Source organism: Hyla sarda, chromosome 10, assembly GCF_029499605.1.
Source record: "Hyla sarda isolate aHylSar1 chromosome 10, aHylSar1.hap1, whole genome shotgun sequence".
Classification (NCBI taxonomy): domain Eukaryota; kingdom Metazoa; phylum Chordata; class Amphibia; order Anura; family Hylidae; genus Hyla; species Hyla sarda.
The window spans coordinates 82,102,735-82,128,432 of record NC_079198.1 but is presented as its reverse complement, the minus strand read 5'-3'; the positions used below and the strand labels follow the sequence as shown (position 1 = coordinate 82,128,432).

General features: G+C 43.9%; 1 protein-coding gene across 3 annotated transcripts in view; it reads right to left on the bottom strand.

Annotated features, from left to right (window-relative positions):
* The window catches only part of ALG9 (ALG9 alpha-1,2-mannosyltransferase), a 198,041-nt gene that overhangs the window by 130,450 nt on the left and 41,893 nt on the right, over nucleotides 1–25,698 (bottom strand). For all 3 annotated transcript variants that reach the window (XM_056542769.1, XM_056542767.1, XM_056542768.1), the window contains exon 8: nucleotides 25,396–25,501. In XM_056542769.1, coding sequence (XP_056398744.1) covers nucleotides 25,396–25,501 — 106 coding nt within the window. The remainder of the gene's footprint in view (nucleotides 1–25,395; nucleotides 25,502–25,698) is intronic.

Below are 25,698 nucleotides of genomic sequence, written 5' to 3'. Positions count from 1 at the left end.
TGGAGAAGTCTGGGCAGGATTGCTACACATGCCTGAGACCTCAACCATCACTAAGGCCCAAAGAACCAGGAGGGCCGACCAAGCAAAGAAGGCATGTCACAGCATACTAGGATAGTGTTCAAGACAAAGAGACTAAACACAGCCTTGGACCCAGTGGTCTGAGGGGACCAGAGCACTCCGAAGCAGCATCCGGTCAGGACGGGAACAGAGGGGGAACAAAAAAGGAACTCAGCTGGGACTCCCAGTTTCTGGGCACAGGAAGGTTAATCCAGAAGACTGTGGCCTCAGTGCAGTGCAACTGACACGGTCAAAGGGAAGGATGAATACACCCTCCAGGGAGATTGCGCCGAGGGAGAAGGAGAGCAAAGGCAGGATCCAAACAACAGATGGTGGCTAGACCGTCTGTCGATGAGCCAGACATGATTCCATAAACTCCTCCAACAGTGGAGAGTGCCAAGGCTGCATGAGCAGCAGCAGATAATCAAGAAACAGGAAGAAAGCCAGGCTGCAATAGTGGGCCGTAAGCACATAAGCATAGACTGCGAAAAGCTCTTCTGAATGCTCACAGCAAAAAACAAAGACCCAGCCAGATACCCCACCTATATCGTGGGAAGAGAGAGAAAGCTCAATCTTGGTAGTATAAAGCGCTCAGCGAAATAGTCCCCCTAGTTGAGGGGAAAACAAGGGGTGGTCAGAGGAAACCCAGGCATCGACCATGCCAAGCTCCCTGAACCCCGTACCCCCTGTGGAAGGGGGAATGTCAAGTGTGCCAGACACTGAAGGAACTGGGGGATGCCGCCCTACGGCAACGGAACTAAGTACTGGGTGGGCGTAGCCCCCAGGAACTCTGCGACAACACATCGAGGTATGGAGGAGCCAATATGTGTTCCCAGAGGGATCAGAATTCTGGACAATGGTGCTGGGCAAAGATACAAAGACTTGACTACGAATGCAAGTAAGGAGCACGCACAGATACAACAGAGGCAACAGACCTGTATCTGTATGAGCCTCTGTATGTGCAAAATTGAAAGAGTTATGATTTTTAGAAGGTCATAAGGAAAAAGTACAAAAACTGAAAAACCCTGTGTCCTTAAGGGGTTAAACTTTTATTGGGAATGGGCTATTAACATTTTATTTGTTTACATTCTCTTTTTTTTCTCACAATTTTCTTGTCCCCATATCCCCATAGCAAAATACACTGAACAAAGCTGTCTGCCTCATTACAGTTCCCACCAGAAATACTGGGGTGCTACTGGGATGCCTACTCCTTCTTTCAGTCACAATTTTCTACCTGCCTTTCACTGCTCCCAATATGATGGCACAGTTAAAGATATAAATCATATCGCTTATGTGCCATCATGTAGGGAGCAGTTAAAGGCAGGTAGAAAATAGTAACTAGTACATTCATAAGCCACCACACTTCACTGTTCTTCTTGTCCCCTGCTGAGGTCTCTTGATTACAGCATTAGCACTGCAGCACAGAGTATTTCAGGAGGGAACTGCAGTAAGGAAGACAGTCTGTCTCATTATAGCTCCCGCAAGAAATACTCTGTGCTGCTAGGAGGCCTATTCCTTCAGTCACTATCTTCTACCTGCCTTTCACCATTCCCTACATGATTGCACAATCAGAGATAACTTATCTCTGACTATGCCACTGCCATCTTATAGGGAGCGGTAAAAGAAAGGTAAAAGTACACTGCTCAAAAAAATAAAGGGAGCACTGAGATAACACATCCTAGATCTGAATGAATGAATGAACTAAATCGTATGAAATACTTCGTCTTTACATAGTTGAATGTGCAGACAACAAAATCACACAAAAATTATCAATGGAAATCAAATTTATCAATTCACGGAGGTCTGGCTATGAAGTCACACTCAAAATCAAAGTGGAAAACTACACTACAGGCTGATCAAACTTTATGTTATGTCCTTAAAACAAGTCACAATGAGGCTCAGTAATGTGTGTGGCATCCAAGTGCCCGTATGACCTCCCTACAATGCCTGGGCATGCTCCTGATGGGGTGGCCAACTCCTGGTCAGTCTGTGGTGCAACGTGGTGTTGGTGGATGGAGTGAGACATGATGTCCCAGATGTGCTCAATCGGATTCAGGTCTGGGGAATGGGTGGGCCAGTCCATAGCATCAATGCCTTCCTCTTGCAGGAACTGCTGACACACACCAGCCACATGAGGTCTAGCATTGTCTTGCATTAGGAGGAACCCAGAGTCAACCGCACCAGCATATGGCCTCACAAGGAGTCTGAGGATCTCATCTCAGTACCTAATGGCAGTCAGGCTGTTACGCCGAGCGCTCCGGGTCCCCGCTCCTCCCCGGAGCGCTCGCAGCATCCTCTCATTCGCAGCGCCCCGGTCAGACCTGCTGACCGGGTGCGCTGCAATATCTCTCCCAGCCGGGATGCGATTCGCGACGCGGGAGGCACCCGCTCGCGATGCGCGTCCCGGCTCCCGTACCTGTCCCGTTCCCCGTCTGTTTTGTCCCGACGCGCGCGGCCCCGCTCCTTAGGGCGCGCGCGCCGGGTCTCTGCAATTTAAAGGGCCACTGCGCCACTGATTGGCGCAGCAGGCCTAATCAGTGTTATCACCTGTGCACTCCCTACTTATACCTCACTTCCCCTGCACTCCCTCGCCGGATCTTGTTGCCATTGTGCCAGTGAAAGCGTTCCCTTGTGTGTTCCTAGCCTGTGTTCCAGACCTCCTGCCGTTGCCCCTGACTACGATCCTTGCTGCCTGCCCTGACCTTCTGCTACGTCCGACCTTGCTCTTGTCTACTCCCTTGTACCGCGCCTATCTTCAGCAGTCAGAGAGGTTGAGCCGTTGCTGGTGGATACGACCTGGTTGCTACCGCCGCTGCAAGACCATCCCGCTTTGCGGCGGGCTCTGGTGAATACCAGTAGCAACTTAGAACCGGTCCACCAACACGGTCCACGCCAATCCCTCTCTGGCACAGAGGATCCACCTCCAGCCAGCCGAATCGTGACACAGGCTATCTCTGGCAAGCACATGGAGGGCTGTGCAGCCCCCCAAAGAAATGCCACCCCACCCCATTACTGATCCACCACTGAACTGGTCATGCTGGAGGATGTTGCAGGCAGCAGAGCGTTCTCCACGGCGTCTCCAGACTCTGTCACATCTGTCACATGAGCTCAGTGTGAACCTGCTTTCACAGGGCACCAGTGGCAAATTTGCCAATCTTGGTGTTCTCTGGCAAATGCCAAATGTCCTGCAAATGTCAAGCAAACCTTCTTGCCACAGATCGAATTGATGTGCCATCCTGGATGACCTGCACTACCTGAGTCAATTGTTTGTTGTAGACTCCATCTCATGCTACCACTAGAGTGAAAGCACCGCCAACATTCAAAAGTGACCAAAACATCAGCCAGGAAGCATAGAAACTGAGAAGTGGTCTGTGGTCACCACCTGCAGAACCACTTCTTTATTGGGGGGGTGTCTTGCTAATTGCCTATAATTTTCACCTGTTGTCTGTTCCACTTGCACAGAAGCATGGGAAATTGATTGTCAATCAGTGTTGCTTCCTGAGTGGACAGTGTGATTTCACAGAAGTGTGATTGACTTGGAGTTACATTGTGTTGTTTAAGTGTTCCCTTTATTTTGTATTTTTTTATGAGTAGCGTATGTACACTTATAAGCCCCAACCCACTTCACCTGGCCAGGCTGGCCTGTTTTGTGTCGCCCCTTGCCCTCACTCACACTCTCCATCGCCAGCAATGAATCAGGCACGAGTGGCGCACAGGGAGTTCTTCGGCCGCAGCGCAGTGATCTTTGGCAGTGGCCGAGCTCTAGCGTGTGGCGTGACATAAGCTCCTCTCCCAGGCAGCCACTGCAGTCCTCTTAATGGGCTGCCGCCACAGTGACTGCCTGGAGGAAGAAAAGCAGTGCACCCAGCTTCGATACAGAGGAGACTAGACTCTCCTGTGCACAGGCACAGGCCTTTCCACGGGTGGGGAATTTTATATTACTGACGGTGGGTCCTTTCCCCGGCAGTGCCCTCAGACGACATCCAAATGGACCGGCCGGTCAGTTCACCCCTGGCAGGTAATGTCATGCAACAACTGGCTGCTAAACTATAATTTATTAAAAGGACATTACTGAATTAGGAGGGTACAGGTAATGAACCCATGAATAAGAGTTCCTTATAGTGCAGAACAAAGGATGGATTACTCTGAAAATAAGAGCCAGAAGAAGGCAAGCTCTCATCAAGAAGTGGACAACGCGACATGCGAGTGACAATATGCATCAGACCTGCACAAGTCACTTAACATTCCGATAGTAAACAAACACTTGAGCGAGCTCTAACCACAAACCTGTCATTTATCTGTGGGGAACGACCACCGTCATGTGAATGATGGAGCTCGCTCAATAAGACAAGCAGACTTAATGGCTTTACGCTCAACAGGAAGGGAAATTCTTTGTATCATATTACAGGAATGAAAAGAAAAAGGCTTAACATAATATTAGACATGTAAACAAAGTGGTGATGGCTAATTCACTAATACATCTTTGATATACGTCAGGCCATACACAACTAATAATTCACAAGAATGGTCATTATTACTCTGGCATGATCTGATGCTGCTGAATGCATTGCTTGTGTTTCTCTTTTCAGTTGCTATTACAAGGCTAAATTCACACAAGGCAGAAATGCTACAGACTCTACCTGCCGATTTAAATGAATAAAATCTGCAATAACCGGAAGCTAATTTTTTATGTACTTGTAGTCTAACCAGAGGTGCACGAATCCTAATAAATCCATAAACAGATTTGATGCAGGTGTCGATCTGCAGGGTAGCCTAATATTCTGACCACCAAGTATCATTGCTGTTCTGATGCACTGTGTTATGAACATTTTTCTGCTGGTCATTTTACACAAAACCCCTTTCTTTATGTCATGAATTTGGGAATGTAATAAATTAGTAAACGCCATTGACCGTGCGGTTTAATTAACAATATATTTTTATAGTTCAGACATTTGCACATGTGGCAATACCACATGTTTATATTTATTTACATAGTTTTTTTTTATGGGAAAAGGGGGGTGATTAACACTTTTCTTAGGGATGGGGTTAAATCACATTTTGTTAAGTTTTTTTTACACTTTATTTTTGCAATGTTATAGCCTCCATAGGGTGCTATAACATGCAGCACATTGATTGCAGACACTGATCAATGCTATGCCATAGCATAGCATTGATCAGTGTTATCGGCACTCCACTGCTCCTGCCTGGATCTCAGGCCTGGAAATCAACCACCTACAGACTCCCGCAGCCAGGACTACTACTACTCCCATCATGGAACAGACTTGTTTCCATAATGGGAGTGGTAGTTCCTGGCTGCAGGAGTCTGCCGGCAGCTGGGGAGGCTACATTAGTGCTTGTACTACTACCCCCATCATGGAACAGACTCTGCTCCATAATGGGGGTTGTAGTACAGGGGCTGAGGGATTGATTGCACCGGGTCTCACTTCTGAGACCCAATCCGATCAGAAGTTATTAAGCAGGGGAGCGGGCGGCATGGTCCGCAATCCTGCGATCACCAGTGTATTTTACTTTCATTTTTAAATTCTCAGCGGGGAGCTCTGAATGGCCGATACTGAGGAGCCAATCAGGGCTCCCTGCGGGGATTTTTAAATGGACAATGTATATTAAAAGCGCTGTGGGGGGCAAGATATATAGCGCTATATATCTAGTAGTAGTCCCACAACACTGTAGGAGTCGGCTGATGTCACCTCTTCTGAGCATGCTCAGATGTAATCACGAATATTTTAAACCCGGGTGCAAACGGATGACATTAAAGGTTCATCCGTTTGCCATAGACTTCAATGTTGAAATTATGATGTCTGTGTTTTCTTCCGTTTTCTTTTTCACGGAAGAAAAAATACTGCATGTGCCGTTTTTTCTTCCATGAAAAAAAACAAAATGAGTGCAGACGGGTGCACACGGATGTAAACGGATTGTAAAAAAATCCCATTGACATTAAGGGGATTTTTTTTAAACCATTTACAGTCTGCAAAAACGGAACTGAAACGGGGATAAAAAAAACAGGGAGAGACGGCTGTGTGAACAAGCCCTTAGCCACTCCTGTGTTTTCTTGGTTGTGAGCTTAGGGACACTGGGGGAGATTTATCAAAACCTCCCCCCGAGGAAAAAGTTGCTGAGTTGCTCATAGCAACCAATCAGATTGTTTCTTTCATTTTTCACCGGCCTCTATAAAGGAAAGAAGTGATCTGATTGGTTGTTATGTGCAACTCAGCAACTTTTCCTCTGCCCAGGTTTTTTATAAATCTCGCCCTATGTCTTGTTGGAAGGTGAACCTTCAGCCAAGCCTTCTGTCCAAAGCACTGTGGATTGGGTATTTATTAAGTGTACTTTATTTCATTCAGCTTTCCTTAAACTCTGAACAGTCTCCTTGTCCAATCTGCTGATAAACACCCCCACAGCGTGATGCTGTCACCACCATGCTTCATTGTAGGCAGTCCCTGTTTTACTCCAGACATGACCCCTAGAACTGAAGTCATAAAATTTAATTGTCGTTTTGTCAGACCAGAGAATCTTTATTCTCACAATGTGTCCTTTATGGGCTTTTTGTAAACTCCAGGCAGGCTTTCATGTGTCTTTTACGACCGCTATCATAAAGCCCTGACTGAGATGGCTGGCCTTCTGGAAATTTCTCTCTGTATACAAGACCTTTAGAGACCATTGGCTTCTTAGTAACCTCTCTAACCAAGGCCCTTCTCAGATTTTTTGGTTTAGTGGGGCAGCCAGCTTTATTTTAGGAAGAGCCCTGGTCGTTCCAAACGTCTTCTGTTTAAAAATGATTGAGGCCACTGTGCCCTTGGAAACTTTCAGAGCAGCAGATGTTTTTGTACCCTTCTCCAGATCTGTGCCTCCACATAATCCTATCTTTGAGCTGTACAGGTAGTTCTTGTCCCTCATGGCTGGCTTTTTACTTTGACATGCATTGTCACTTGTGGGACCTTATATAAACAGGGCTGTGTCTTTCCAAATTATGCCCAATCAACTAAATTTACCACAGGTGAATCTGATAGGTGTAGAAACATCTCAAAGCTGATTAAAGGGTTACTCCGCACCCCAGCATCCGGAACTCAATGTTCCGAATGCTGGGTGCAGGCTTCCGTGTTCACACCCGCCCCCTCGTGACGTCCCGCCCCCTCAATGCAAGTCTATGGGAGGGGGCACGACAGCCGTCGTGCCCCCTCCCATAGACTTGCATTGAGGGGGCGGGCATAACATCAAGGGGCGGGGCATGACGTCACGAGGGGGCGGGCGTGAACACGAAAGCCCGCACCTAGCATTCAGAGCATTGAGTTCCGGAAACTGGGGAGTGGAGTAACCCTTTAAGAAAAAATGGGAGCCCCCAGAGGAAAATTTGCAGTTCCATAGTAAAAGGCCTGAGAATACTTATGCCAATGTGAAAGTTTAGTTTTTCCTTTCTAAAATTCAGTTTTCACTTTTGTCATTATGGGGCATTGAGTAAACTGAGCGCAGATCAATAGGGGGGGGGGGGGGGAGTAAACAAAATGCAAAAAAAGTGAAATGCGTGAAAACTATAACATATATATATATATATATATATATATATATATATATATATATTAAACCATATAAAAAACAACAAAATATGTCTCTATACCAATGTCCTAGTTATCCATAAGCAGAGAACAGAAATCTTGAGAAAGCAGTTATATTCCTCCATAAAGGCTATATATTTCAACTGTAACCTATATAGCAATAAAATGAAAGAAAACTAGACTATGTGGGCTTTAAAAGGTACCAAGGAATTTTTATAAGTGGCCCATTGGGTACGGTTTTCCGTGTGCATTGGAATGTTATTCTAGACACCTGCTGTTCGTAAGAGTGAAAGGATGCAGTACCATTTCCACTTGACACTACATTACAAGCACTGGCATAAACAGAGTTAAGAAGACAACACTACCATGCTGATGCTGGCTGCGGGAGTTCACCTTCCTTCATACATCCGCTCCCCCTGCTCCCTCTTCTATTTGATCGATGCAATCAGCCGGGAAATCACAAGCGCTGCTCTTAATCACCGCACTGTTGTGACAGCTGCTACCAGCTATGGCAATTTGCTGCAATCAATGCCACTTAAAAAGGGTACAGCACAGCGAAGTGGTGGGGGAGGGGGGAGCGAGCGAACAGAGGGGAATGAGAAGAGGGGAGAGATCCTGAGATAGGGGGTGGGATATGGTGAAGAATATAACGCTTACATCTCAAAAAAGTGTCAAAAGAAAGACTGATTTATTGCTTTCAACATAAAAGGAAAATAAATATATAAAACTTTAGCCTTCACTAAACTTTAGACCACACATTATTGACTCCTTCCTCCATTACTACAAACCTAAGTGCAATGGTTGGCATGACACATCATTCTACTCAACCAGTAGCAGCAGCAATATAGAGGGTGACAGCGGTCATTCCGGGATTTGTGGAAATAAAAATGTTACACTTGTGTGAAACCAGCCTTAAAGGAAATCTGTCACCAGTACTTACCTGTCGGTCACCAGTACTAACCTGTCGGCATCAACTGATGACAACGGTACTCCCCTTGTCCCATTCCGTGGCGGGGATCTCCGCTAATCTTTGTTAAGCTTCATCTCTGGCCTGGCTGGGGGCATGAGCGGAGCTTAGTGACGTCACCGCTGCTGTTCTCTATCAGCGGGACCCAGCAGAGAGCAGCTGCGGTGATGTCACTAAGCTCCGCCCGTGCCCCAAGTCGGGTGCCCAGAGCTGGAACTAACGGCCAAGATTACCAGAGATTCCTGCCACAGAACGGGACAAGTTAAGTACCGTTGTCATCAGTGTCACCTGCACTGTCGGTACCGACAGGTTAGTGCAGGTGACACTGGTGACAGATTTCCTTTAATGTTTAAAGGGGTACTCCCCTGGAAAAAAAAATTTTTAAATCAACTGAAGCCAGAAAGTTATACAGATTTGTAAATAACTTCTATTTAAAAATCTTAACCCTTCCAGTACTTATCAGCTGCTGTATGCACCAGAGGAAGTTGAGCGTTTCTTTCCATTCTGACCACAGTGCTCTCTGCTGCCACCTCTATCCATATCAGGAACTGTCCAGAGTAGGAGCAATCCCTATAGCATAAAATGCAAAATAGTAGGTCACACAAACTAACAAATTGGGACCAAGTACAACCCCTATGGTATTCCCAAAACTTAGAGGATGTTAGAATAAATAGGGAAAACCATTCCATAGAGGACCTTAGACTTTCTATAGAGTCTGTCCTGTGCTGCAAAGAGTGAGACAGGGTAAGAGCTTAAAGAGGTACTTCAGAGAACAAAAACCCAAAGCCCATCCTTTCCCTCTTATCACCCTTTATAACTGTCTAAATATTGTTCGTTATCTCTATAGAGCAGTTTCCCCTCTTTGGTTGTCACTGCAATGATTGCTGGGAGATGAAGACAAGGAGAGGGAAGGGTGGCAAAGAATATCAAGCAGCCAGAAAAGACAACAGGGGCAACAGGAGCCATGCATATCAGGCAGGATGGTTTACAGGGAACATATCCAGGTAGTGTGGTGGCTTTAGAGCTTTTTTTTTTATTTATTTATATACTTCCCTGGAGTACCCCTTTAATCTTGACCCCTTAATAGGTGAAGTGTTTCCAGATAGCATAGAGCAAATAAATTATGAGATCAAGCTTAAGGAAAAAAATATTTATACATTTTTGGAATAAAATAAATATTATAATAAAAATAAAAAAAAGTTTGTTGTTCCTCCTCTGACTTATGTCTGCTGGATTTTTAGCTTTTTTAGTGAAAGCTAAGCCTTGCAGGATAAAAGCCTTTCTACAGAACAATTTCCTCTATAAATTTGTTGAGATAGGATCTGGACTGTTTGTTAGCAATGTCATTGACTACATCTGCCTTTTCTGAAGAAAAGATTTAAACAATCTTTGCTTTGTGGCAAGATGAATTATCATCCTGGGAAATAACCTAAGGGGTACGCCAGGCAAAAAAAGATTGTGTAAAAGAATAGGCCAGGAAACAGTATATAATAGTCAAATATAGAATTATGCTAAGTTATGTAAGCTTACTGTAACTGCATCAGTACTTACCCTGACAAAAGTATTGAGATCCAAAGGAAAAAAAGCTTTTACCCTGTGCTAGCGGCAGCCATTTTGAGACATGACGTGTGTCATCTATGTCAGCACAGGGCACATGGCTTTCTCCTGGGTAACCACACCAGACCGCGCAGTTCTCAGCTCATGCAATACTTCCTTGCATTGCTCAGCGCTCGCTGCTACGGCCTGGACCATGATGTCCCAACCCGGCTCTCGACTTTTCAATAATAGAGAGCGGACCATGCCTTATCTTTGTGCACATGACGGGTTCTGCAATGTGATGTATTGTACATAGTAAGCTACAACAATTCAAGAGCACCTATATTATAGTGGGTAGGTATTTTGGGAGTGAGAACTAGGGATCGACCGATATAGTTTTTTTAGGGCCGATACCGATAATCGGTGGAGGTTAGGGCCGATAGCCGATAACTTATACCGATATTCCGGTATAACTTATCGGCTATTTATCCCCCCTTGACACCGCTGCAGAGCATTGATTTAAAGCGGGCGCTTTAAATCAATGCACTGCGGTGGCTTTTGCGGTGCCATAGACCGCCGCCACCACCACCCTCTTCTCTCCCCCAACCTGTCAGGGTGGTCCGGGCCATCCATCATCCCTTCCTGTAGTGTCCGGCAGCATTCCGGGTGGAGGGTGAACCGGTCCGGGCTGTCCTTCTCCAGGGGTCCTCTTCTCCATCTGGCACCCCCAAGCATGTGGACCCGCTGTGCCACTTCCTGGTTTGGCTTTGGCCCAAACTTGGAAATAAAGTCTAAATATTCACTTCGGTTTTCCCCCCTTTATCTTGTTCCTGGATGCACAAGTTGGACCTAGAGAGATACCAGGTCGGTACCACAAGAGTGGTCCTGGTTAAAGGGGTACTTCGCTGCTCAGCATTTAGAACAAACTGTTCCAAACACTGGAGCTGGCGCCGGGAGCTGGTGATGTCAAAGCCCCCTCATGGTGTCATGCCCCGCCTCCGGAATGCAAGTCTATGGGAGGGGGAGTGACAGCCATCATGAGCTCCAGGCGTTTGGAACCGTTTGCTAAAAACGCTGAGCAGCGGAGTACCCCTTTAAGTGGCAGCTGGCCTGGCAAGCTAGAACACCTGGAGCCAAACACTGGGGAAGAAGAGGCGAGCTGTGGATAGTATTTCGCAGCAAATAGAGTCCAATATAGCAGAGCTGAGTTGGTGTTAGTAGCAGAGCTTGGTAGTCCAGAAGCAGCAAGGTGGTGTTAAAGGAGTACTCTAGTGCAGAGTATTCCTGCTCCGTCCTGCCCGGGCTGCAAAATAAATGAAAATAAACCATCACTCACCTCCCTGGGTTCCCGCGGAGCGCCGCTACAGCTGATCGGTCCACCGATCCATCTCCTTCATTCTTCCGGGTGAAACGAAGCGTCACATGGCGCTCAGCCTATCGCCGGCCGCCGCGATGTTCCGCCTCGGCCGGCGATAGGCTGAGTGCCATGTGACGCTTCGTTACACCAGGAAGTATGAAGGAGATGGACCGGAGGACCGATCAGCTGTAGCGGCGCTCCGCGGGAACCCAGGGAGGTGAGTGATGGTTTATTTTAATTTATTTTGCAGCCCGGGAAGGACGGAGCAGGAATACTCTGCACTAGAGTACTCCTTTAAGCTAGTTCAGTATGCAGAGGAGTGGTCCAGGTAATGCACTTGAGAATCAGCAAGGTACAAGCAGGATCAGGCAGAGGCAGAGGCAGAGTTAGGAACTCATAAAATCAGCAGACAAGAACCAGGGAACAGATGGAGCAGGGTTATATAGGTGGTGCCTGGCAAGGATTAGAGGAGGACGTGAATTAGGGATGAGCACGTACCCTTAAAAGATACAGGACGTGCACACACACGCCCCCTATGTACTCGCCATGTGGTTTAAGTCCAGAGTCTGCAGCAAGTAGCGAGAATAGAGCTTGCGACTTGGCCAAGATAAAAAGCAGGACATGCTACATGCCACAGTGGCAGACAACCGCCAATTTTACTCTACCATCTTGAAGGAGTTTTATCATCTTTACCATAGTTACCCAACTTTGGACACATTTGTAAATTGTAAGATCTAAAACATCTTTTAACTGCAGACTGATGTACATTTTTAGACTTTCATGAGTTTGAGGGATGTTCCACAAAGCCAGCTATTAAAGGGGTACTCCGGCCCTAAGACATCTTATCCCCTATCCAAAGGATAGGGGATAAGATGTCTGACCGCGGGGGTCCCGCCGCTGGGAACCCCCGCAATCTTGCATTCGGCACCCACCTCTTTGAGCAGCATGCCGCGCTGCCAGCTCCCAAACTGCCGGGTGCCGATCACGGGGCTGGAGTATCGTGACGTCATACTCCGCTCCCGTGTGACGTCACGCCCTGCCCCCGCTATGCAAGTCTATGGGAGGGGGCTATGAAGTGTATAGCATGTAAAAACAGAAAAAAAAATTACAGGTTATTGTCTATTATTTCTTTCCCGCTGTTGGTGAAAGGATGCAATTTGCCCCAGTATATTACTGTTCTAGTAATATATGCTTATATTGATTTAGATTACTTTTCAAGAAAAAAGTTCCATAAAACTACTTTGAAAAAGCCATTAAAGGGGTACTCCGGTGGTCCAGCCTTCTGAACATTTTGTTCAGAAGCTCAGAGCTGAAGGCCGTGATCGTGACGTCACATCACGCCCCCTCCATTCATGTCTATGGGAGGTGGCGTGTCATCCTCCCATAGACATGAGTGGAGGGGACGTGATGTAAGGAGGGAGCGTGGCCATGACATCATGACCACTGCCGCAGGAATCTGGTGTTTGTTTATAATGCAGGGTGCTGTGGGGGATAACGGGGGCCCCAGCAGCGGGACCCCCGCAATAAGATTTCTAGCAGTGAAGAACCCCTTTAAAGCTCCCCACCATGTTCTTCTTTTCCTACTACGTACTTCTGAGCTGTGTATTACGCATGATTTTTTATAACATCCCATAAATTACATTGCAAACGTTTTTTGTTTTTTTATGTGGATGTCTAGCTAGTGGACATAATGCACAACATTTCACAGCTATGACTTCAATAAATGTGCAATTAGTATGAACAAAGCCCAGCTAAAAGCCGTTTCAGATGATTGTTTGCTAGGTATGGAGGACAGGATTTTACAGTTCAGGATAAACACGCTGCCCGACTCCCCCAGTGTGCTCATTAGGAAAAAGCAGAAGCAGCCTTTATCTATGCACGGGGCTGTAATCAGGAGCTATTCCCTACGTGTGTCACAGCAGAACTGGATGGACACAATGCGTCACTGGAGACCAGATCTGTCAGCTGCTGACGCAAGGTGTCTGCCGAGAGAAGAAAAAAAGATAAGTACAGACAAGTTCACGGTGAGTCATGTCAACTCGTCAGCCTATGCTACATGTATAGTGTAGTGCTCTGTTTCCCAGGTATCATCTGCACAAGGCAAACAGACTAGTAATGATATATCAAGCCTGCAGAAAATAAGGCTATAATACAACTACAACAACGTATAGTAGAAAGTGATTAAACTATTACAGACTATTATTGGTCAAAATAAAAACAAAATACTATGTTACATCATGTATGTTATACAAATATAAACTACATCCTGATTCAGAACTCCTTACATATGGTTTATAGAGGATTCAAACAAAAGAATGCTGAATAGGGCACCAAGTTTGGGACATGTAGTCTGTGGGTAGTCTGTCTTCAATAACCTGACAAAGGTTAAAAAAAAATGCAAAACATAGAAATCTAAAATGGCAAAAAGTGACGTGTCTTTATTCACCCATCAAAGACAAAAAATGAATTCTTTTTCTCAAGCATGGTGGAATTGAGCAACTAATGTAGAACAAAGCTGAACAGGGGCTGCATTCTTAAAAAAAAAAGGTCTCTGGGGAGACAACTCCTCTTTTGGTTCTTACCATTATTTAATGTTACGGCATATCACTAGGGTTATTATTGTTAGGAAGCTAACCTTTGGGACCTTTGGGACCATGTAGTTGGCTCACTTCTCTGCAATCTGCTGTCCATTGCTTGCTGTGAGAGGAATTCTGTTTTTAGAACAGGACAAATTATATGAAGTGGGAGCAGGGTTTGGCCAGGACTTGTGTAAAGGAGAGAACATTAGAAAACCTGGATGATGTACCTGCAAAGCCAGTCTGCCTGCAGAAGATAATCCAGGCTGTTGCTGAAAGATAAATTAAGGTTTCCCTCTAATCTTTTACCACCAATAAAGCTCAAGGTAAATACCAGGTATCTCCTAATCTGCTGTATGCGTACAGTGCTGCAGTGTAATCTCTCCCTCCCCAACCCCCCTCCCCCCACCCCCACTTTATTTAGCTTTTCAACAGAAGCAACAAGAGCAGATAAGTGATAAGTGTAACCCTTTCCTTGCTGTGATACTGCTGCTGCTTGTTTGTTTTCTTTGTGATCACATAGCCCCTTGCATACCCTGAGCATCAGTAAATGACCCTCCTCCTCACCAAGAAATATACTGTGTTATTCATCTGGCCAGCACAGTGCCAGCCTGTTCAATCCAGTGCGTTTTCCTGAGCACTACGTTAGGGCACAGCATAAAGGAGTATGTGTTTGACTGGCTAGATAAAGGAGGAAGACTTGCAAACAGCCGAGGCCTGGTCCCACTCCCTGAAATGAATAAAATAAGAAATAGCTGTGCACCATGGAGGGGGCTCTTAGGATATTAACAACAACAGTGAGAGAACTAAAATTCCCTTTTCAACTACTCTAAAGGGTTAATCTAACGAAACCATGAAAGTGTATAAAAAATCTTTTGAAATTACAGATACGCAAAGCTGCTTCATTTTTCACTTTAGAAGTATTTTAACAATAAAAGTAAAATTACTTGTGAAGCTGGACACATTACACGATCAATTTCCCAATAAACTTCTACTGCTTACATTGCGCCCTTTATGGCGTGAGATGTAACGGAAGAACAGGAGAGGAGAAATCTCATCCCCAGTGCTTGTTCTTCCATCAGTTGAATATGGCCCCTGCATCATGATGACCATCAGCACAATGCAAAAGACTCTCTTGTTCTCTCTGGTATGGTTCTTTGTCTGTAGTAGTCTAATGTATGTATTTTTGAAATCAGGGCTATACATATTGTATATTAAAAAAGGCATAGTCTTATGGATGTTTTCTGCTTTTTGTCTTCATCTTTCTTCTCTTTCGCCATTGACAGAATAAAGGCTCAGTGTTCTGCTGGCGGTATCAAAAGAGCAACTGACGGGAATTTCCTGCTGCTGTCCTACCCAACTTTTTCACACTATTAAAAAGTTGTGTGTCTTGGTTATAACTTCCCTTACAAATGTGGTATCACAGGGCAAATTCAGCCACTCCCTTACCGTCTATCTATTCTCTTATAGTCACTTGGCCCGGCTCATGTGTTCTCAATGCTTTTGTCACCACTCCTGACCCATCTGTTTTAGTAGATGTTGGCTTTTCCCATGAAGTGACAATTCTGTCTTTTTTCTCAAAGCCATTTCTCTTTGCTCCCCCTGAAAAAAAACTGGGAGTTACCATTCCCCTTGTCAAAGGGGTGTGTCCCTACAATGCACCCATTGATTGGACTGTGTAGGGGCAAACTGGAAACACCCAGTTGTCAATTAATGAATTTCTAGGAGGAAAGACAGAGTAACGGCACAGTTCCAGGTTTAAAGAAAAGATGCTACAGAATTGTTACTATATAAAAGAGTACACACATTCGCTAAAATAGACATATCAAGGAAGCTGCCAGGACCTCTCTTTTACACAGTATTAAGACCAAATCCCAAAACCATAAAAAACATGCAATATTAGGATATTTAGCATCCCTATCCAGTACTGTTAGCATGTCCTTATAGTCCAATTCCTATTAGCTTTGGATTTGATCACTTTTTAATGTCTGCAAACATTTTAAGATATGACCTTAAAGGGGTATTCCAGGCAAAAACTTTTTTATATATATCAACTGGCTCCAGAAAGTTAAACAGATTTGTAAATTACTTCTATTAAAAAATCTTAATCCTTTCAGTACTTATGAGCTTCTGAAGTTAAGGTTGTTCTTTTCTGTCTAAGTACTGAAAGGATTAAAGGGTACCTCTCATCAAATAAATATTTTAGATTAATGAATGTTGAATAACTTTCCAATAGCATGTTAATGAAAAATATGCTTCTTTCTATTGTATTTTTCCCTACCAGTCCTGTCAGCAAGCATTTCTGACTCATGCTGGAGTCCTAAACACTCAGAGCTGCCAGCCTGCTTTGTTCACAGCCAAACAGGCTGTGAACAAAGCAGGCTGGCAGCTCTGAGTGTTCTCCTTTGTGAACAAAGCAGACTGGCAGCTCGTAGTGTTTAGGACTCCAGCATGAGTCTGAAATGCTTGCTGCCAGGACTGGTAGGGAGACCCCTAGTGGTCATTTCTTCAAAGTGGAAAATTAAATAGAAAGAAGCATATTTTTTAATAACATGCAATTGTAAAGTTATTCTGCATACATTAATCTATAATATATCAAAAGTTTTTTTGATGAGAGGTACCCTATAAGATTTTTTTAATAGAAGTAATTTACAAATCTGTTTAACTTTCTGGAGCCAGTTGATATATATAACAAAGTTTTTGCCTGGAATACCCCTTTAAATACAAACCTCTATTTAAAAACCCAGGTCTAATACAGATCCAGCACAGATGCTTTTTCTTCACTGTATGATGAATGGGATAGATATTTGAGGACTTTATGGATTCTATGGTCAATTTTCAAATACAAATTGACATCTGTAGATGCCCGCGTGTTTTTATTTTTACGGCATCCAACTCTGCATGCAGCAGTGTAAAAAAAAATTAAAAAAAATTAAAAAAAAAACATTCCTGTTAATTGAACCATGTGTCATAGTGTCAGTGGTCACATAGCATTGGCTTAAAGGGGTACTCCGGTGGAAAGCACAATTTTTTTATTTTATTTTATTTTTTTAAATCAACTGGTGCCAGAAAGTTAAGCAGATTTGTAAATCACTTCTATTCCAGTACTTTTTAGCAGCTGTATGCTACAGAGGAAATTCTTTTCTTTTTTAATTTCTTTTTTGTCTTGTCAACAGTGCTCCCTGCTGACTCCTAATGCCCGTATCAGGAACTGTCCAGAGCAGGCGAAAATCCCCATAGCAAACCTATGCTGCTCTGGACAGTTCCTGACATGGACAGAGGTGTCAGCAGAGAGCACTGTGGACAAGACAAAGCAAGAAAATAATTTCCTCTGTAGCATACAGCTGCTAAAAAGTACTGGAAGGGTAAAGATTTTTTCACAGAAGTAATTTACAAATCTGTTTACCACCGGAGTACCCCTTTAATACGTTAGGACACTACACGGAGATGTGAATTAGCAAACATGGTTGTGTGAATTAGCTCTTATGCAGATACTTTCCTCAGTGTCAATAGAAGAACAGGGGAGATGTGAAAGCGGAGTATCTCTGTGCTCTGTTCTCTATTAGAGATGAGCGAACTTGCAGTAAATTCGATTCGTCACGAACTTCTCAGCTCGGTGGTTGCTGACTTTTCCTGCATAAATTAGTTCAGCTTTCCGGTGCTCCGGTGGGCTGGAAAAGGTGGATACAGTCCTAAGAAAGAGTCTCCTAGGACTGTATCCACCTTTTCCAGCCCACCGGAGCACCGGAAAGCTGAACTAATTTATGCAGGAAAAGGCAGCAACCGCCGAGCTGAGAAGTTCGTGACGAATTGAATTTACTGTAAGTTCGCTCATCTCTATTCTCTATCATAGCCAAAAGCAGAACACACAGCCAGAGATGAAGAGACTGGACTTATTCTTTCAACCTCTCTCCTTTATTGAGCTGAAGAAAAAATGAACAGCATGTAATGTAAAAGTGTTACATTTTTAGAGCTTACATGACTTTCATTCTTTAATGTGAATGCCTTTCTCTGAAATATTACCTAGTTTTGATACACTGATAGTGTTTCCCAACCAGGGTGCCCCCAGCTGTTGCAAAACTACAACTCCCAGCATGCCCGGACAGCCGAGTTGTAGTTTTGCGACAGCTGGAGGCACCCTGGTTGGGAAACACTGCACTGATATCTTGCCTAGATCTAGTTTAGAGCAAAGAATAAAAATCCTGCTTCCTTCATTACTGTCTTAAATGGGTACTCCGGTGGAAAACTTTAAATTTTTTTTATTTTATTTTTTTAAATCAACTGGGACCAGGAAGTTAAACAGATTTGTAAATTACTTCTATTAAAAAATCTTAATCATTCCAGTACTTATTAGCTGCTGAATACTACAGAGGAAATTCCTTTCTTTTTGGAACACAGTGCTCTCTGCTGACATCACAAGCACAGTGCTCTCTGCTGACCTCTCTGTCCAGAGCAGGAACTGTCCAGAGCAGCATATGTTTCCTATGGGGATTTTTTTTTCTCCTACTATGGACAGTTCTTAAAATGGACATATATGTCAGCAGAGAGCACTGTGCTCGTGATGTCAGCAGAGAGCTCTGAAATCCAAAAAGAAAAGAATTTCCTCTGTAGTATTCAGCAGCTAATAAGTACTGGAAGGATTAAGATTTTTCAATAGATGTAATTTACAAATCGGTTTAACTTTCTGGCACCAGTTGATTTATATAAAAAAATTAATTAAAAAAAATTAAATTAAAAAAAGTTACCCACCAGAGTTACCCCTTTAATGTCAGCAAGAAAGCCTGCTCTGGTGATTTGCATTCTCAAATATGGCTTGGTCACATTTTGTTTTCAAAATATGTAAAACTAGGTTTTATGATCTGCTGCTATAAACAACAATCAAGTTGACTAGTCTTTTACTGTTGCGGGGAAAACATGGATGCTGGAGGACATTACTGTGGCAGCAGGACGGAGAGGCAGTGCACACATCACTACTTTACAATGAGAGACTTGGGACCCTGGTCTTGAGCTCAAGGTAGGGGCCTAGCAATCTAACCTATAGACAGGTGGCGGTCCTGTGCCTAGGATGGCACCATGTATGGAGCTGTGCCATATAACAGAACAAAAATATGGAATGGTAAAATCAGATTGATGAACCATTGAGCAGTGGACTTTTTATAAGCTGTTGACTTCATGATAAAGTGGCTCATCTCCCGTAGACTAGGCCATCCTGCATCTCAACTTACAGCCGCTGCTGCTAAGAAGAACGCTAAGGCTGGGTTCACACTGTGGAATTTCTGGGCAGAATTTCTCCTGGAGATCAAGCCGGTGGCGCTAGGACCGAGCAGACTGCATTGCTGCCCCCATAGACTGCAATGCATTTCTGGGTGGATCTTTTAGGAGATCTGCTCAGAAATGCATAGTCATCTATGGGGATGGCACTGTAGTCCACACGGTCCTAGTAGTTATTTTTAGTAGTATAGGGGCTGAGGGATTGATCGCACCGAGTCTCCCTTCTGAGACCCGATGCGATCAGCAGTTATAAAGCAGGGGAGCGGGCGGCATGCTCCGCTCCCCTGCGATGTATATACTGTGTTTTTACTTTCATTTTGAAATCCCACGCCGGGAGCCCTGAATGGCCAGCACCGAGGAGCCATTCAGGGCTCCAGGTGGAGTTTTTAACACCTTAATGACATAGGATGTAAATGTACGTCCTTGTGCCCTGATACTTAATGCACCAGGATGCACATTTACGTCCTGCTAGTGACCGCAAACACCAAAGTGGTGCTCGTGTCATGTGCGGCAGGTCCCAGCTGCTATGAGCAGCCAGAGACCCGCCGGAAATGGCAAATATCAGTTATCGCGCTGATGTGTGCCATTAACTCCTCAGATGCTGTGATCAATACAGATCACGGCATCTGCAGCAGTGCGGTTACTAAAATGGATGTAAAAAAATTTTTTTTTTAAAGTTTCATATCAATATCACGCCGCAAAAAATTGGCCTTCATACCGCCGCTTATCCAAAAAAGTTGAAGTTATAGGTCATCAAAATAGAGGGATTTTAAAAGCACTAATTTGGTTGAAAAGTTTGAGATTTTTTTAAAGTGGTACAATAATAAAAATATGTAATCACGGGTATCATTTTAATTGTATTGACCCTCAGAATAAAGAAAACATGTCATTTTTACTGTAAATTGTACAGCGTAAAAACAGAACCTTCCAAATTTTGAAAAAATTGCAAGTTTCAATTTCCCCACACAAATAGTATTTTTTGTTTATTTTGCCAAACATTTTATGGTAAAATTACAAAGGACAACTGGTCGCACAAAAAACAAGCCGTCACACAAGTCTGTGGATGAACATATAAAAGAGTTATGATTTTTAGAAGGCGAGGAGTAAAAAACAAAAATGCGAAAACAAAATTGGCAGCGTCCTTAAAAGGAAACTCCGGTGGAAACAAGTAGAAAAATGTTTTCAAGTCAACTGGTGCCTGAAAGTTAAACAGTACTTATTAGCTGCTGTATAAAACAGAGAAATTTGTGAATTTATTTTCTGTCTGACCACAGTGCTCTCTGCTGACACCTCTGTCAGTGTCAGGAACTGTCCAGATTAGAAGCAAATCCCCATAGAATACCTCTCCTGGGGAGCGGAGGAAGGTATGTACATCTTTATTTTTTTTTACTGCCGGCACTATGGGTGACAATTTTTATATTCCGGAGTTCTCCTTTAATCCTTCCAGTACTTATTAGGAGCTGTATGCTACAGGGGAAATTCTTTTCTTTTTGAATTTCTTTTCTGTCTTGTCCACAGTGCTCTCTGCTGACTCCTCTGTCCGTGTGAGGAACTGTCCAGAGCATCATAGGTTTGCTATGGGGACTTTCTCCTGCTCTGGACAGTTCCCGATATGGGCATCAGGTGTCAGCAGAGAGCACTGTAGACAAAACAAAAAAGAAATTCAAAAATAAAATAATTTCCTCTGTAGCATACAGAGCGCACCGCCGAGACATGTCTATTCTCTGCTGCTCTGTACCTGACGGAAATGAGCAGTAGAGAATAGACATGCCCTGGCGGTGCGCTACGATTGCGCTAGGAGCAAGGCAGCAGTGGGGACCAGTTGGGTGGCAGCAGCGGTGAATGCGTGAGCATGCGGGACATGTCGGCTTCATTCATTCACCGCTGCCGGTTTCCGACATGTCCCGAGCAGGCAATGGGAGCGGTAATAAGGACACTGGGGTGAATAAGGATATGCACATTAAACTATTATAAATATGCATTGGGGCATAAATTTGGGGGGTCACAGTAGTAGTTTAAAAACCCCACCAGGAGCTCTGAATGGCTCCTCGGTGATGGCCATTCAGGGCTCCCGGCGGGGGATTTCAAAATGAAAGTAAAAAGCACAGTATATACATCGCAGGGGAGCAGAGCATGCCGCCCACTCCCCTGCTTTATAACTGCTGATCGCATTGGGTCTCAGAAAGACCCGATGTGATCAATCCCTCAGCCCCTATACTACTTTCCCCAACATGGAACAGACTCTGTTCCATGATGGAAGTTGTAGTACAAACACTAATGCAGACTCCAGCAGCTAGGGAACTACTACTCCCATCATGGAAAGGAGTCTGTCCCATGATGGGAGTAGTAGTAGTCCCGTCTGCGGGAGTCTGCAGTCGGCTGATACAAACATATGAAAAACTGATGCAAACGGATGACACTAAATGGCATCCCTTTGCATCCATTAGAATGGTCCGTTTAGGAGGCGATAACTGAGAAAATATGAACGGGGGACAACTGCTTTGTGAACATAGCCTAAGTTGTATGTCACAATACATTTTTGGGGACTGGGCTTAGTATAGGAATGAATTTTGGGTTTGAGTAATTTTTTGAAAAAAAGACTGATGTGTTGAGGTTTATCAGAGCAAACTGCTTGTCATTGCCGGAAATCAGTCCACGGAACCCTTAAAATTATTCCTATGGTACTATGGGGCACCCAGCTTAGAAATCTGAACTCCGATCATTCTTGAGGGGATTCTTTAATACATGGGAAAGAATATACATCACAGAGATTTCTGCCATCAATGACATAACAAAAAAAGTGTTCCATAAGGCATATTGCACACAACTGGGTATGACAGTACAAGGGCGACCTCTGCTGATCGTAAGGGTAATGTGCATCTCAAAAGAATAAAGTGGTTTTGTTTCTTTTTAAAATTACTTTGGTTTAACGGATAGGATAAAATTATACAAAAATGGTTTAATGCTCAGTCTGTACTTTACAAAGAAAAAGGAATATAAAGAGCTTTATTCTAAGATGTGTCTTGAGAGGACTGAGCTCTGTCTCCTCACCTCTGCAGATACTTTGAGTGGTAAATGAAACATAATGTATATTACAAAAGCTCACTATGTATTGCATAAGCTCACAACATTTTCAATTAAAGGGGTATTCCAGGCAAAACCTTTTTATATATATATATATCAACTGGCTCCGGAAAGTTAAACAGATTTGTAAATTACTTCTATTAAAAAATCTTAATCCTTCCAATAGTTATTAGCTTCTGAAGTTTTCTGTTTAACTGCTCAATGATGATGTCACGTCCCGGGAGCTGAGCATGATGGGAAAATATCCACATAGGAACTGCACAGCTCCTGGGACGCGAGTCATCAGAGAGCAGTTAGACAGAAAACAACAACTCAACTTCAGAAGCTAATAACTAATGGAAGGAATAAGATTTTTTAATAGAAGTAATCTACAAATCTGTTTAACTTTCCGGAGCCAGTTGATATATAAAAAAAAGTTTTGGCCTGGAATACCCCTTTAACAGCACTTAGCAGACTTAATAGCACAATTCGTAAAGCGCCATTTGTTTATAAGCTATGTCTACACATCTGACGAAGAGGCTTTAATGCCTCGAAACACGCTATGTCTGGCTAATAAAGTCTGTTACACTTATTCAGATGTTTATTGCATTTGTTTTATCCCAGCACAGCTGCATTTATGTGGTTCATTACTGTAACTTGGTCATGTGACCACCAGTCTGACCCACAAAAAATGACATGGCTTAATGTGGCAGAGGGAGTCAGTCCTGGGTCAGTTGACTTCATTATTATCCTATTAGATTCCTCCTACAAGCTTCCACAGCCGGTTACCATTTGACTTTAGCCACAAAACTGACAGATTTAATAGGATTGAAGAAATACCGTAGTATTCCATTAGGCCAATTGTTTAGTCTTTGGCTTCAATAAACATAGGAACACAATTCTATACATAAAATACTTTTAACTGATTATGGGACTGTATTTCTATCACTGAGCATTACTAAAACATGAAGGATACTGTGCACAAGAACTAAACTGTAACTTCACATTAAAGGGGTTCTCCACTTTGCACAATCCTTACTGTTTAGAAGGGTCTATTAACAGTAAGCAGATCATAAAGTGTCCTACTTCTGGGACCCCAGCGAAGCACTAATCTGTGGGGAAGCCTGCCAGTAAGTGTTCAATATCTCTGTGGTGCTAACACAACTAAAATTAAGTTTAGTTTATTAATTTCAATGGGTAATCTGTGCAATACAGGACAGCTTCTCTACAGCAGTGTTTCCTAACCAAATGTGTCTCCAGCTGTTGCAAGACTACAACTTCCAGCATTCCTAGACAGCCTTTGACTGTCTGGGCATGCTGGGAGTTGTAGTTCGGCAACAGCTTGAGGGACACTGGATGGGGAACACCGCTCTAGAGGGAAAAACGCACTTTGTAACCAATGTACACTGCAGTCACTATATGAGGGTCCTAAACAAAGGACCTCTCCTCTACTGTATACTACTCAGAATTCCCTAATAGGGTGTATAAAATTATTAGTAGAGATGAGGGAACTTACAGTAAATTCAATTCGTCACAAACTTCTCGGCTCGGCAGTTGATTGTTTATCCTGCATAAATTAGTTCAGCTTTCAGGTGCTCCCGTGGGCTGGAAAAGGTGGAGACAGTCCTAGAAGACTCTTTCCTAGGACTGTATCCACCTTTTCCAGCCCACCGGAGCACCTGAAAGCTGAACACATTTATGCAGGAAAAATCATCAACTGCCGAGCCGAGAAGTTCGTGACGAATCGAATTTACTGTAAGTTCGATCATCTCTAATTATTAGTTTACAGTGGACAAGTCCTTTAAAGGGGTACTCCGCCCCTAGACATTCTATCCCCTTTCCAAATGATAGGGGATAAGATGTCTGGTGTCTCGGCTGCGACACCCCAGACATCCGGTGCACGGAACAAACTTCAACTGGCGATGCAGAGGCTCATAACGTCACGGCTGCGCCCCGAATGTGACATCACGGCCATGCCCCCTCAATGCAAGTCTATGGGAGGGGGCGTGACGGCCGTCACGCCCCCTCCCATAGACTTGCATTGAGGGGGCGTGGCCGTGACATCACAAGCAGGGTACCGACGTGATCTCATGAGTCTCCGGTGCTGCACCCAACGCTCTAGACGAACGCTGGGTGCAGCAGGGAGATCGAGGGTGTCAAGCGGTTGGACCCCCAAGATCAGTCATCATATCCCCTATCCTTTGGAAAGGGGATAGGATGTCTAGGGGCAGAGTACCCCTTTAAGGCAGTGTAAATCTGGAAATACCGATTTGTCATTCAGTTGCCAGCAACCTCCCATCTAAATCATAAACATGCACAATCGAATTGTATGGACATATTTACTGCCATAGGAATATAGGAGTAAGAGATAAGAATCTTCTGTTAGTGTTTATGACCTGGGGAACATAGGATTAGGCATAGGTGAAATATTGAGTCTCTGCATAAATTTGATGCATTTGTCAAAAAAAGTTAAAAACATGAGATCTTTAGATTTACCCATTATTAACCATAGAAAGGTCTGACTATAAGATCTAATATCACTGGAGCAGCAAACTTCGTGAAAAATGTTCTGGCCACAACTGTGCATCAGCTTATACACATATGTATTGTTTATGTTCACATAAACGTAGACTTGTCAGCTTGTTTCTGCTGTTCATTTAGCTAAAAGCTACTGGGCAGGGGGCAGTAGAGAGCCATGCAGAACCATGCACCAGAATGTTTTAGTGAAGGAGCACAGTGCCTAGTACTGCTCCTCTACAGCTGACACATTTTTGGTTTGTGATGTGGTAGAATTTGGCGCTGCAATGTGACTGGGCAATGCTATTTAGGCTGTCCGATATTAGAGACAATAATGTGTGTTGGACAAAATGGTACAGGAGATTAGGAGTCCATGATATTACTGGGCTGGCACAACAATCACGGACTGGTTTACTACATGGTCAATAAGGACACATTATTCTGTTATATAATACAGACAAACATGTCTTCTGTACGTACCATACAAGTCAGGTCCATGAGGCGTGAACACATTATACAGGACAATATTAAGAGGCGCTAGCACCAGCTTTCCATAGTAATAACTATCAATAGCCACCAATGGAACCTGTGACACAAAAAAGACAAAGTAGTTATTTTAAAATACCGAATATACAATATGGTTCCAGCACATTTCTGTGTCCACAACTCTTCGGCTAAGTTCACACGGCAGAATTTCCGCATGGAAATACAGTACTGCATGCGTTTATAGCCTAATCAACTTTAAAGGGGTACTTCACTGGCCAGCGCTCGGAACTATTAGTT